Source organism: Chroicocephalus ridibundus, chromosome 1 (assembly GCF_963924245.1).
Source record: "Chroicocephalus ridibundus chromosome 1, bChrRid1.1, whole genome shotgun sequence".
Lineage (NCBI taxonomy): Eukaryota > Metazoa > Chordata > Aves > Charadriiformes > Laridae > Chroicocephalus > Chroicocephalus ridibundus.
The window spans coordinates 193,261,394-193,276,230 of NC_086284.1; the positions used below are offsets into that span (position 1 = coordinate 193,261,394).

The 14,837-nt window shown below is 39.1% G+C and overlaps 1 protein-coding gene across 4 annotated transcripts in view; it reads left to right on the forward strand.

Moving 5' to 3' along the window:
* ST7 (suppression of tumorigenicity 7) overlaps positions 1-14,837 on the forward strand; it is a 152,256-nt gene that overhangs the window by 107,633 nt on the left and 29,786 nt on the right. For all 4 annotated transcript variants that reach the window (XM_063323239.1, XM_063323237.1, XM_063323238.1 and 1 more), the window contains one exon: positions 6,205-6,319. In XM_063323239.1, the coding sequence (XP_063179309.1) occupies positions 6,205-6,319 (115 nt within the window). The remainder of the gene's footprint in view (positions 1-6,204; positions 6,320-14,837) is intronic.

Consider the following 14,837-nt stretch of genomic DNA (forward strand, 5'->3'; position numbering starts at 1 on the left):
CTTCTATGTACCTAGCTCTGAGAGCCTTGCGGAGGATATTTCAGTTGGATGTGTTCATGTGTTCATCTCGGTGCCCATTTGTAGTCTCTAAATGCGTACTTTTTGTAGCTCTAAATGCGTAGGAATTATCAGTACCTAAGCAGCTTGTATTGTTAAAGTGCTGCATGCTTATCAATGGGCTGCATGATAAGTTGTTTAAACACTCAGGCTGCCCTGAGTATTTAAAATGGTTTAAAAGGTTATGTCACTTGAAGGCTTAAAAAGGGTACTCAACCATACTAAATCAGTTTTAATGACATGGGTAGGTTGGGTTTTTATCTTTTTATGATGAGCAGTATTAGTGATTTTTGCTGGTATGGTGCTTTTTGCAAATCCAGCATACTTTCTTGACAACCTCTTTTGCTGGGTTTTGAATACGCCTTTTTCTTCAATATTCTCTTGAATTCTGTATTCTTGCGTGCATTGCTGATTTGCTCTTGGGCACATAGCCAGGACAGTGTTCTGCACCTTGAATTATCAAGCTGTGTGAAACAAAGAGAGTACTAATTGCTAGTAAAGATGTTATTATCCCTAGCAACTTAACAGCACAACTTCTGCAGCTGCTTGCCTCGGTAGCTACTGTCTGTCTCTCCCAAATACTTCTGTGCTTGAGGCAAGGATTAGTGAGTCAGCTTCTTTGGCTTGTGCTACACAGGTTGAGCAGGCTGGTCTGCCTTGAGTGGGATTCTAGCTGTATTAACATCTGCAGCAGTTATTTAAAGTACCATTTATTAAAATTTCAAGGAAAAGGACTTCTTAGTTAAATGAGACCAAGAGTTACCTTATAAATTTTAGAAGAATGCTACTGTTGTGAATGGTGACATTTGACAATCTCCACCACGGAGCAGTATCTTCAGTTAATTCTTGTTCCGACACACAAGCACAGCAATAATAGCGAGTGATAAATGCCTGTATATTCAAATGTGGTTTGTTTTGTCACAGATTCACATGTTACGGGTAAGAGGGAGGGGTGGGTTGGAACATCTCTCATTTGAATGGGCTCTTAAGCAAAATGGAGACTCCTGTGATTCCCTTGATGATGTTTATTCCTTCCCTTTACCTGCAAGTGACTCAAGCCCCTCGCTTTTTGTCATGTCTGTGATCCTCCGCAAAACCCTCAAAACCTAGAAATTTGTTGACTACTACCTAAACCTGATAGTAATGTTTCTTGTATAAATCAATGGTTTCCAGCATTGTGATTCTATTAAGATAAAATATAGTCTTAGAATATAGTCACATAGTCTTGGTAGGAGCCCTGGTAACTTGGACTCCTTTTTGTCTGCCCTCTCGCATCACTCCGTGTTCAGGGGCTTTGTATTGTCCTTTAATTATGCTCTTCCATTTCTCTGGAATCTCCTAGCCCATTTTTGAACTACTAGATCATTTCCTCACTTTAATTTAATTTAAAAATCTACTTCTAAAAATATGGCGAAGTTTCTGCAAAAAGTACTTTGGGATAATGCAAGTAAAGGAATGCTTTAAAGAGGGCTATGAGCAATGACTTTATTTTCATGCTTTATAAAGTTACTAATCTTTGATGTAACAAAAATTATTGTAATTTATCACTGTTGCTACTTTTATGTGATGTGATTGTTTAGTAGTAAATGTACATCTGGAACAACTTGCACTCTTCTGGTTTCATGCCACATCTAACTTGAAAATTCTCTTTATTCCTGAAATATGTGCATCTTTACAACACAGTCCAAGTAACAGCATTTTCATAATTATATTCCTTAAAGAACTCAAGTCATACTCTGAAGCCTTTAATCCTCCAACTGAGACAGAATATAAAGACTTCATGTTCTAGCATATTTCCTTAGATTTTGCATATTTGGTAAGATGTTTTTCACTGTATTGACTCATTGTTAATCCCACATTGAAGAGAAGTCATACTATCTGTGACTGTTACAGATCACTACAGCTAAAATATCTCATTTGCCAAGTTAAAATTGGAATGTCTGCGAATTTTATACCTGTGCCATCCCACAGTTAGTGCAAACTGGATCTGGGTCTCTTTTTTAACACTCTAAAGTTCAACCATTGGATGACATGTCAAATTCCCTGAATTCCACGTATGGATGAAAATATGTGGATCCTACTGCTAATCGTTTCCAAGCTCCAAAAGAACAGGATCTGGCGGATTTGGCTTCTTAGTTTCTATCCTCTGTGAGCTGTGAAAGAGTGACTGCGGAGCTGCTTCCAAATAAAACAGTGGTTATTTGCCAAAAGGAATGTAGCACATAGAGAAATGCATTAAGTGACGGAATCCTACTTTTGCTGTAATTAGGCAGAACTTTATTTCAGGTAGGTCCAGTGTATTTCAGATGATTTTCAAACTCTTGAGAGCTATGAGGGTGTCTGTTTACATCACATGAATTACGCTCACAATGAGACCACACTGGAATGAGTTGCCCTTTTAGGATCTGACATTGTTAACAGAGCCTTTTTGGGTATTAGCCTTAGTCTGCTGACAATGTTTCTTCCCTCCTGTCCTTGCCAGGTGAGCTGGCCAGGAGAAAAACTTAAGCGTTAGCATATCTTATTAGATATCAGAGAGTCAGCATGGAGTGACACGTTGCAAATGTCTCACGCTCAGTGTAAGCTTCAGTCAGAGCTTAAACATCAGAAAGCTCAGCTGTAGACAATGATGCCCACAGAATGGAAGTTTCCGGTTTTCTACTCAGAAATGGCTTGGAGTTTTGCCTTTTCTGACTTGTTCAGTTAATAGTTCTTACGGATTACAAGTCATATACAAGAAAGCAGCTTATGCAAAGTGCTTGTGAAAATAACAGTGCTGTCCGTACTGTGTGCTTGATTCGTCAATGGTGGTGGACAGTTGCACCTGGAAGATGGCAGCCTCAGTCATTCTTCTTTTAGGAGACAGATTTACCAGTTCAGATACCTACTGCAGGAACAGATACGCTAGCAATTAAGGTTGTAACAGTTTCACTGTTTGCATTGAATTTCTCTTGTTTGCTTGTTGTTGGTGTTTCTTCATTTTAAGTTGAATTCAATTTTCATATTTATGATTGCATTCAGTTGAATACATTTATCTAAAAATGTTTTTGTTTGTTTGTTGAGAAGCTATGAGTATAAGCAGCAATAAATGGTTGCATGTACTGTCCGTAAAATGTGTGACCATGCATACAGCCGTAATGCACATGGAGAATAAATGTGTCACCACCAGGTTATATATAAGATCATTCATTTATCCACCTCTGTGTTCCCTTGAATCCCATGGTCTAGTCGTAGGCATAAACTGTAGCTTAAAGCTGTTTTCTACACAAATAATGTATCATTGCTAATTGATGCATGACGTTAATGTCATCACAGGGAGAATAACGGATGCAACAGTTAAAGCTACATTCCTTGAAAATGTTTCAAAAATTAGATCTAAATGAGAAAATGCTGATGACTGAAATATTCTCAGGGAAGGGAGTCCTTTTCGTTAAACTGTTCTTTGGAAGATAAAACTTGTTCCTCATCCAATAAATCAGAAATGGATTTCCTTGTACCATAAAGCATTTCTTGTGATCATCACGTTTTCATATCCATCACAAAATTATTGAACCTACACCCTGCAATATGGATTGGGGTGAGTCTGGAAATACAGCCCTCCCGGGACTAGTGATAAGATACCGATTGTGTCAGACTTATTTCCAGAATTTTTCTGTGAACTTATACTCCAAAATTATTACTTATCTAAAAAATTAAAAATTACAAATTATCTACAAAAGCTACCATTTCTGTATATTTGCGTATACTTAATGAATCTTTCAGTGAAAAGTAAGTACACTTTCTACCCAGGTATTTATTTCCCCCGGAATGTGCAGAGCAATTAGAATAGAATATGGGCTAAGCCAGCCCCAGGTCTGAATTTCATCACTAGAAAGTATTCTGACTAATACAAGTTCAAAGTAAAATCCTTGTGAACAAAGATTTGGTATGTTCAATACCTGTTTGAACATATTATATTGTGAGGGAATACATTCATAACTATGTGGTGTCTGTTTTCATATGGGATGAAAATAAGTTGCATTCAGTGGAGCACAGTTCTTTCATAGCAACTGAGAAACCAGCTAACAGGAATTTTGCAATTAAACTTTTAGTCCTAACTAGTGTTTATGGAAAAACTGTAGCAGCTTTGCTGAGAAATCTTAAATGCTGGATTTGATGGCTGTCTCTTGAGATCTGAAGGTGTGGAGAAAGAAGATAACAGAGCCTTCAGCTTTTCTTTAACTGCAGTGCTTGCCACTCACATGAAGGCATTTGTCAGGTTACAGTAAAGATGTAAAGAGAATTAAAATTGATAAGCCAAATTCTTTAGCAAATGTTAGTCTGTAGCTTTAGCAAATGTTAGTCTGTAGAATATAAATCTTTGGGTGCAAAGGGAGGTCTGTGCCTCTTAAACTAGAGTCCAGGTTAGAACTCCTTGCTCTATGGGTCTGGGGAACTCAAGGGTGTGTTCTTCATCTCATGTTTAGGGATAACATGCCCATCTTTACATCTCTGTGCGGAGTATGAGCCAGCCTCCTTCTCCATCTGCTAGGGAGGGAAGGGGAGCAGGCTCGCAGTCCACGCTTTGTTGCTCCTCAGCATGATGCAGTGTTTGGCCTGCCCTGACCATGCAGCAGGCTTATGTTGCAACCTTTGTGGCATTTTTTTTCCTTCCCCGGTGTTTGCTTTCGCTATGAGGCCTAAAAGATGACCTGTTGTAATATTCTTCTATCTAAATGGCTTTACTTTCTGGGAAGTTTCTCAAAAACCAAATTTTTACTATGACTGAAAATTATTTGCAGTGAAAACTATACACTCTACATCCTGAGATGACAGAGAAATGAGTTCATGTCCCCTCTTCTTTTTCTTTTCTTTTTTTAATAGCAAACGTGCTGTCACTCGTGCACAGTCAGTGTTCGAATAGCTGAGTGGCTACTTAGAGGTGTTTTATTTTTGTAGCTACAATGTCAACTGAGTTCATTATAACTGGGTTGGACTTCTTAACACTCGACCTTTCCCAGATGAAACCTTTATTAACACTTGTCAGTTTGGAGGCCTGGCAGTCCAGACAGTGACCTTTATTCTGCTGCTGTCTTAGGCAGCATTTATCACTCTTGATAGAACCTAATTAAAATAGAGAAAAATAATCAGTGAGTGACGTCACTGAGAAATGGAGAACCAGAGTAAGAGCTTTTACTGGCCACAGTACATCTATAACTAGCTGCAGCTCTTCCCTTTTCTTCACTGATGGAGGGAGTGTTATTCTGCCAGCCATTATTCATTCTCAATGAGCAGAGATAATCTTTCTTAATCCCTTGGAGGGTTTTCTTTGTAATGTGTTCATTCTGAACTTTAAATCATGATTTACTTAGGGCCAGATTCTGTCATGCTTCTTTCTTCCAAATAGTAGCTTCCTCTGTTAAAAATGCAATAGCGAGTAAGGACAAGAATGAAGAGAAGTAGGTTCTATGCTGGATCTTTAACTGATGAATCCAACTATGTGAATTTTCACATGAAGTTATTTTCTCCATGAGCAATGACTTAAACTTTGTATTTTATTGCCAAATGCTTCCACGTATCTAGATGAGCATGAATGTCTGTGGTCCAGTTTTTGGAAAACTGGAGGAGAAAAGCCTGCAAACTATGCAGTTTTGCCTGTGTTCTTTTTCACAGGTTTAGCTCCTACCGTTGAAACTAGGTGTTTTATGGCCATCCCTATGCCACTAGCATCAAATAGATATATATATAATCAGTTAAACAAAACACTGCCGTCATTGCCTTTGACATTTTAATAATCCTCAAACTGCAGCAAAGTCAGTACTATACAGATAGCCAAATTTAGACAGACTTACCCCTTAAGGTCTTACATTAGCTTATGCCAGACCATTAACACAAGGAAGAAATTCTCCATGCTTTGCATCTCTGTTTACCTGTTAAGGTCTCCTCTTCAACGTAGTGAAGAAGCTCTACTGCATTACCTGTTTCTCATTTTCTAAAGTTCTTGGTGAATCTCCACCCCTCTTGTTTCAGTTGTGGCTTATTTTTGTTTATGTTACCTGTTTGTGAGATTAAGGCTTGCTGGTTTTCATTGGTTGTTTTAATGCATTTTGAACAAGAAGCCCTTTTCCTTGTTAATAATCTAACCCTTTCATATGTTATTGATTTTAGTTGATGAAGGAGTTCCCTCTGCTCAGCATGTTCAACATCCATGAAAACCTGCTAGAGGCTTTGTTGGAACTGCAGGCATATGCAGATGTCCAGGCAGTCTTAGCAAAGTACGATGGTAAGTTCATATGTATTTATATTTTCTCTATATGGTACACGCAGAGGCAGTATTTCTAAGTCAAACTCTTTAAAATTTAGGAAACACTGTAATTGAGATGATTAGCACGAGCTTTATAGATCCCCTTACAAAATCCTTAATCCAAAGATTAAACATTGTATGTTTTTTCTGCCAACCCATGCTTAATTCATTGTACAGCGTAATGTAACTCACTTCCTAGCAGCTCTTCAGTGCTTTCTTTGCTTTCGGTTGATATTTAAAGAATGACTATTTAGGTTCTGCAGACTTTTTATTGCATGATATTCAAACCTTGTCTGAAGCAAGTATTATCAGTTCCCTTGTGGGCTTTTCTATGAATGTTGACTTAGTAGCATACAAGTGCTTTACAAACATTAATTGATTTAACTTCACAGCAGGCTAGTGAATAGCAGACTTCATGCCTTATGGGAAAAACTTGAAAAGCTCAGAAGACTGGGTGAACTTTTCGCATTAATTTTCAGTATTTTTCAGTAAGCGTTATCTTTTGCAGCATTACATCACTTTTATGTTCAAATCACAGCTCTTGCTCACTTTAGCTCTAGCCCTTTGAACTTGAATTCAAGACAGCAGTATCTCAAACAGAGAAAGGACAGAATAAGAAGCGCCAACTGGCATTCTTTGTTTAGTTTAACTTAAATGGGTTTTCCTTGTATTGTGTAGAAACTTTGTGACAGAAACAGGAATACAATCCAATTCTCTTGAGCAGCATTCATCAACCTTCACTCTTCATCCTCTTCCTGGAGTCCCTGGCTTACTCACTGTCATGGTTTAACCCCAACTGGCAACTAGGACCACACAGCCACTTGCTTGCTCCCCTCAGTTGGGATGGGGGAGAAGAATAAAAGTGAGAAAACTTCAAGTAAAAGCCACAGACACAAGAAAAGCAAAACAAGGAAACAGGGAATTCATTCACTGCTTCCCATCGGCAGGCCGGTGTTCAGCCGTCTCCAGGAAAGCAGGGCTCCATCAGGTGTAACAGTTACTTGGGAAGACAAAGCAGCATCACTCTGAACATCCCCCCTTCCCTCTTCTTCCCCCAGCTTTATATACTGAGCATGACACCATATGGCGTGGAATATTCCTTTGATCAGTTGAGGTCAGCTGTCCTGGCTGTGTCTCCTCCCAACTTTTTGTGCACTCCAGCGTACTCGCTGGAGGGGCAGTACGAGAAGCAGAAAAGGTCTTGACTGCTTAGCATCAACCAAAACCATCAGTGTTTTACCAACACTATTTTCATCCCAAATCCAAAACATAGCACTATACCAGCTGCTAGTAAGAAAGTCAGCTCTATCCCAGCTGAAACTGTGACACTCACTATCCACATTCCGTGTTCTACAACAAGTGAATGAGGAATCCTACAGTCATCAGTTTCATGTTGTGTTACTACACAGTCCTCCTTCATCCTCGGAGAAGTCTCATTCTATGCACTGGAGTATGGCAAGGGAGTTTATGAAAGGAATATTATGTAATCATATAACTAAAAATGAGATCATAACACATATGAATCAAATAGCTGAATTAAGTGAAACAAGTAGACTTAATTTTGATGTTTCTTAACTCTTTCTCTAGGTTGACCTAGTAGCCTTTAAAATGTTCTTAGCTCTTACAGCTTTTATGGTGTTCTTTGAATAGAGATTTTAAGGCTTGTAACTGCCAGAATTTTTGAAAAGGTAAATAGACATCATTTGAGGTACTGTTGTATAAATAGCTACCAATATGGGCTCTTTGATTCTTTGAAGGACTTAGCATCTTTTCCAGACTGCCCTTAGTTGATCTTCCATCCCATTTGTCTACTGAATTGTTCTCTACTTTTCTTTTGTGTGGTCAGTTTCAGCTTTTATTGCCCCCAGTTCATACCAGAGGCTCTTTGTTCAGCCAGTACTGCTCATTCCCAGTTCCATTCTTCTGCCTCTCCTAACTACCCATCCCAATCATCTCTTCAGGGCAGTGATGGTCATGATACATCTCCTCACCCACTTTCTAACTCCTGTCTTACCAGACATCTTTTCCATCTACCCTTTTCTTTGTGGCTTCTGCCTCCTCTTCACTTGACATTCACTGCTGCGTTGCCTGGATGCCAAAAAGCAGAACAGCAAAAGCCCGCACAGAGGCTTCTCACTGCCAGCCCCAGTACTTGGCCCCGTGTCATCACATGGAACAGTGGCAAGGGGATGATGCATAAGTTTATTGGAGTACTGAGATGTGTGTACTTGATGAGCAAAGAATTGTTGGAGGGTATAACTGAAAAAATTGCAGAAGCTTCCACTGAATATGTGCTAACTACTTTCTTCTAATATCTTATAACTTAGGAAATTAAGATAAATTTTAATGAGGCTAGCAATAAACCATTGGCTTGATCCTAACACGACCATACTGCCAAATTTCAGGCCGCTGCAGTAGACTGTGGCAGAGCTGAGGTAATTTAATGAAAGATAAATAAGCAGCTGATTACAGGTAACATTAGCGATAGTCACTGCTACCAGTCCAGCCTGGAATATCAACTCTTTCTGGAGTCAAATTATATCACCCAGGTGCTTGAGTACTGCCATCCAGTAGCAGTAATGACTCTCGGAGAGATCTTGGTTATGCTTAGTCTGGTTAAAGAAATCTGCAGTTGAAGTGGTAACATCAGAGTCTTTCTTGTAGCTCCCTGTATTTCAGTAATTTCTGTGACACACGTGTGGATCCCCATGGACTTTATTTTGTCACTGTAAGAAAGAAGTCAACAGAAATGCCTATTTTTATGCCCCAGGCATCACAGGGCGTTGGCACCTTCTAGTCTTTAATGTAGTTATGAGATAATAGCCCTGGGAGACAGCAGAACTGACAGAACAGGGAATTAAGCCATGCCCTCCCAAATCTCAGACTAAACACCTGTGCTAGCTCTCCCTTTGCATACTAATGCCCTGATGCCTAGTTTTAAACAATACCATGGTGGCACTTCATGTCATGGAAGTTGCGTTTTGTTTTCTCAAAAAAGAAAAGCATCTGATAGAGTCAAAACCGAGGTCATAAATGTAATAAATGAGGCTTTTCAGAATAAAACTCCTCTTTCTTTGTCTGTTTGAACCCATGCAGTTTCAACTCATGCTTTGCCATGTATGAACAGAGGTGTGCGTGTACCCTAGGTATGCACAAGGACCCAGCAAACACAGGCTTAACCAGTATAACCCTTCCAGTTCATGAGTCTCAGAAGGCCCCTCTCAGGGAGTCTCAGCTCATTTTAGAACTCATCAGCTTCATGTGTTGTAAGATTTATTGGAATATAAAACAATGAACTCATTTATACTTTCCTATCTGCAGTTTCTGTTGGTCCCACTCCACTGCCTTTTTTTTTGACTAAGACCAAACCTGATTTATTGTATTTTGATAACATATGAACAAATTATTTCCTTGAGCAGTCTGCCCCCACCCTGGGCTAAAAAGTTGGATTCGTTATGCGAAACCTCAACCTCTGCAAGCAGACACACTGCTTTACCAAAAGCCATGTGTTAAATTGTGTTTATATTATGTACCTGGCAACAGAGCTGATGTCCATACTCATTATTCATGGAAAAAGGGCCTCATTAGTGGGACAGCATGCACTGTTGCTGAGCTACATCATTAGGGTTTCAGAGTTCAGTGTCTGTCAATAGAGTGCAGATGACCTAAATACTGTTGAATTCTGAAAAGATTTTTGGCTCTGATTTAACACATATCCATGTTATTTACAGCATAGTTATGGCTACTAAAGAGACTGTTCTTGATGGAATAAGCTTCTGGTATTCATAGTAGATAAAGTTTCTCTGTTCCTCTTCCCTTGCTTTTTAAACAGATTGTTTTCCAGCGGAGTAGGTCTGCTTGTTGTGATGCGTAGAGCAAATGATTTATTAACTTACCTGGGCAGCAAGTTGCTTTCATTGTTATTATCTGGTAACCTGGCACTGCGTAAAAACTCAGACCTTTCTGGCAATTGAAAGTCAGATTTAAAAAGAATGGATGCCTATGTATTTAGTCATAGTGATGCAGTGGTTCCTCCCTAAACCTGTCCTTGCCTTCCTTTTTTTAAATGACAGTGTTTTCCAGTGAGACTATAAGCCATCTGGTTTGCAGGAGGAACACCTTGTACACATTCCCCTTTCACTTACCCCCTTGCAAAGAAGGAGAAAGACTATGTCACCATGTAGACAGAATCCCAAATTCAGAGTTCACTTGAGAAGGTAATTTAGACCAAAGCATACATAGAAAGTAAGTGATTTTTAAATACAAAAGGTCTCATTCTGGTCTAGGTGATTGCTAACTTCGAAGAATCCTACTTTAAATTAGTGTCAAATAAAAATGCAGGCCTTTGAACAAACACTTTAGAAACAGTGTCATCTTTGTCTTGGAATGCATTCAACTTAGTGAAATCCAAATGGTTAATGTAGCAAAATTAGTTCTCTAAAATGTAGCATAATCAGGACTACTCTCTTTTCTCTGTTCCCCCTCTGTCCAGTTCCATCGTGTCTTTACAGACTTAGGAAATGGGTAAATTCTATTTACATTGAACTTGAAGGCAATTCCTTTCGTACAGAGTTGCAAATTGATGAACTAATTGCAGAGAGTCTTCAGTTATATTAGCTGTGGTCTCCAGGGGTTTTGTGTATATGTATGTATTTGAGATCACAGCTCCACTCCATCAGTTTCATTACTTGCAATGATTGTGTTTGGTAATTTTGAAATGTAATACCTGGTAGAGCTAACTGGGTAGTGCAAGAAAGAGTTTTCTTCTGGGTTAAAGAAGTAGCAAGTGGCAGTATGGAAGCAAGCATTACCTTCTGCACACTACTTTATAATCCTTCTATTTCTTTGAAAGAGAGACCTTGAGAGAAAGTTCCTTTAATTAAAACCAAAGCCTAGTCAACCTTCTCTGAGAGATTCAAATCAGGTAAGATCTCCAGTTTGTGTAACAGCAGTATCGAGAGAATAGTTTCTCTTTTTTCCCATTACATCTTTTTCAGCTTCTGCGTCGAAGAACTAGTTTCTTTCCTCCATGTCAAAATCACTTGTCACTTCAACTAGGTCTCTGCATCAGTTCTGTGCCTGTTCGTACCATCTGGTCTCTTTTTTTGCCATATGATTCTGTGGGATTTTTTGTTCGTCCTGCTTCCCAAAAGCACAAAAAGTCTGAACTAATCACACTAATCTTTTTCTAGTCTCCTGTAGGAGAAATTATTCCTTCCCCTCCATATGCATTTAGGATTGAACTTGGTCAAATCGAAGAGGCTGACACCTGCCTGGTCACTGAGATATGCGTCTCAGCAAGAGTTGCATATAAGTGTTTACGACCAGCAGTGATCCTCAAAATCTTTCCATAACTGAACAGTGTCAGTTTTAGTTGTGGTCATGGCAATATAAACACTTTTTGTTTGTGCTGAAATGTTTTTCCCATCCTATCAGGGGACCAAAATCCAGGCCTTAACGTACACAGTGGCTATGTGTGTGTGTTTGATTGGGGTGTCTCCCGCCACTGAGGAAGAATGTCAAAAGTACAGACAATCGGAACCACTTTGTTTTGCAAGCACGAAGTAAGCGTTAGATCATTGTGTTCATAGCTTTGCTCCCTCCAGCATGTTTTCTACCACATTTTGTGGAAAAATGCAATGACTATTCTCATGGGAGATAATACTACAGGATATTAGATCTTTTTGACAAAGTGTTCTTCCCCTGGTGTTCAGTTCATACTTTCCCTTGTTGAATTCCATCCCATCACTCTTGCTTTTAACCATTTGTTTGAGCTTAATTCACTTTCTTCCTTAATGTCTGTGTCTTTATAGATGACTGCATCTCTCTTCTGTCATCACTGATCCAGCCTGCACATATTTATTTGCTTGAGCGCTTTCAGTCTTTCCCATAAGCAATTTTTCCTGCCACCTGTGCAAGAGCTGACAATGCGGCCTGCAGGTGCAGAGAACTGGGGGAGTTCTTTGCTGACAGGGCAAGTGTTGGCCTATCACTTAGACTCTACGGAAAATCAGAGCTGGGGTTCACCCCCAAGCCATAGCCCAATACATGTCCTGTATTCCACTGTTTTTTGTTTTACCTCTTTGCATTACTTATTCCAGTTTATTGGTATACTTTCAGTTACATATTTGGAAATATGTGAATGATTCCAGTAGCTTAATGTAGACTCTCTCCAGTGCTATATGAAGAAGAGCTAGCAGTTTGACTGGAAGGATCTTACTGTGCAAATTATGGCCCCAGATCTACAGCTTATTTCAGCAAATATTTAAGTCCTATTAGTGTTGATAAGACTATTCAACTATATGAAATTAAGCCCATGTGAATCTGTATTGTTGACTTGGGAATAACATATGCTTTGGGATCAAAATAGGGAATAATTTCTGATTAGTGACAGATTTTACTTTTAATCATGACTAAAATAATTGCAGCATGCCTGTCACTTCATGTTTAGGGCCTTCTGATGACTTGGATAGGGGATGTTGCAGCAGTCCTTATCTAGATTCATCATTTCTTGGTTTAGTTGCTATTTTATAAAAACAATAGATCCCATGACCTGTGTAGGTGATCTATGGCATATGCTGGATATCTCGAATCAGAGAAGTAGTGATATTATGGTTGCAAGTCTATATCCATAGCATCATTCCATTAGTTCACTCTCACAAGCAACCACTTATGAAGCAAATGACCAGTAAGAATTCCCTTTCCTAACCTTCTCTGTAGCTGACCGGGGCTAAACAAAAGAATATGTTCATAAATGAAGTCTGGACTATTTTGTATTTGGTTTAAAGATACAAGCAATAAGGAAGAAGGAGAGCCTTTTTTAGATTGACACATCCGTTCTGATTTGGCAAAAATGTCATGATGGTTTTGACAACAGAATAGCAGTCACATCTTTCAGCACATTGTGGGAGCTCCAGAAGTAATCACAGGAGGGTGGGAAATAGTATATGTGAAGTTATTTTGCCAGATGGCTCACAGAGCTGGACACAGTCATTTATGAAAAACTTCACTTTGGTTCCTGACAGAGGATGTATCTCCTAGGTCTAGTTTAGACTTGATTCCCTTGCTAAATTCAAGTTGTAACTAGATGTAATTGTCTTATGCTTTTCTCTAAAATACGAGGGTCCACTTTTGGAGATGAAGCCTAAATAATATGAGGATTTTGAAATATTGTAGCGATCAGACCAGAATATAGCAGAACAAAATACTTATGGTCTACTATGGAGCAAACAAAAAGCAGAACACTTTTGGAGGGAAGCAGGCATGGACCTACCGAGAGCTATCTCCACAGCAACATAAACATGAACATTTGTATGTATTTCTTCCATTGCCAAGGGACTATAGATATTACCTTCAAATAATTGCTGCTTGATCATTAGGAGCATAGTACTGGAAGAGGCCTCCTGGGTGAGTTAGGTCCCCCACTGTTGCATTCACTACATTGATACTACCCCTTCCATTAGCTGAACAAGCTCCATCCTAGAATTAGCTATTTTGTTTGCCTCACTATTCTACCTAGAAATCTGCCTCAAAAATCCACTTCTCAGAAACCTGCTTTTAATCTCTAGCCTAAGTTTAATTCTGAACTGTTTACTCTTGTGCCAGCATTATCCTGTACCTAAGCAGCCCTCCTCCTTTCCTGGTGTTCCTTATGGGCATGCATAGGGAACAGTTGTATCTTCTCTCAGACTTTATTTCATTTGGATTGTTACAAAAAAATCCAGTCTTTCTGTTTGATTTTATTGTTCTTGACCATGGGTGATCAGCTTGAACACAAAATTCCTTGAGAAATCCCATTTCTTCTGCGGGAATGACTTAGGTCGTGTACCTGAGCTTTACCTCACCTCACCACATTTCCCTTCCTTACAGATGCCAGCAGTTCATTGTGGATCATCCTGCAATCTATGTGCACAGATATTTCCAACTCAGGAGCACTTACTACATGCTAGAAGATGCTCTTTTTTGATAATGGTGTTTTGTTTTGGTATATTTAATCCTGTATCAAGCTCAGTTCCTACTGTATAATATCTTAATCTCTTAGTCAAGAATTGTAATAATCCTCACAACTTGGTCCATTCAACTTCCACTGAACGTTCTCCACTCAAGTAGCAATGATCTGATGCAGAAAGCAGCCTTTATACATGTTGTTAGAGGTTTTTTGTGTGTTGAGTGGTCTCATTGTTTAACCTCATGGATTGTGTATTAATGGCTGAATTGCCATTTTCTTGATGTCATTCTGGCTTTTGCTGGCATACCTGCTTTCTTTGATGAAATAGAGCCAGCAGCTTTCATTGGCATAACAACTGTTTTTCCTCTGCTACATCAGTTATGTACTCCAGACCCTCTTGATTCCTCCTAGTTTTCAGCTCCTTCAAACAGATAGAAAAGTGGTGCTCTTTCGGCATTATTTGAAGAAGTACAGGCAAACATTCTCTTCTTGGTCCTCTTTTATATGAAGTTTTCCTTTTGCCCGGGAAAATGTATTTCCAGGGACTTC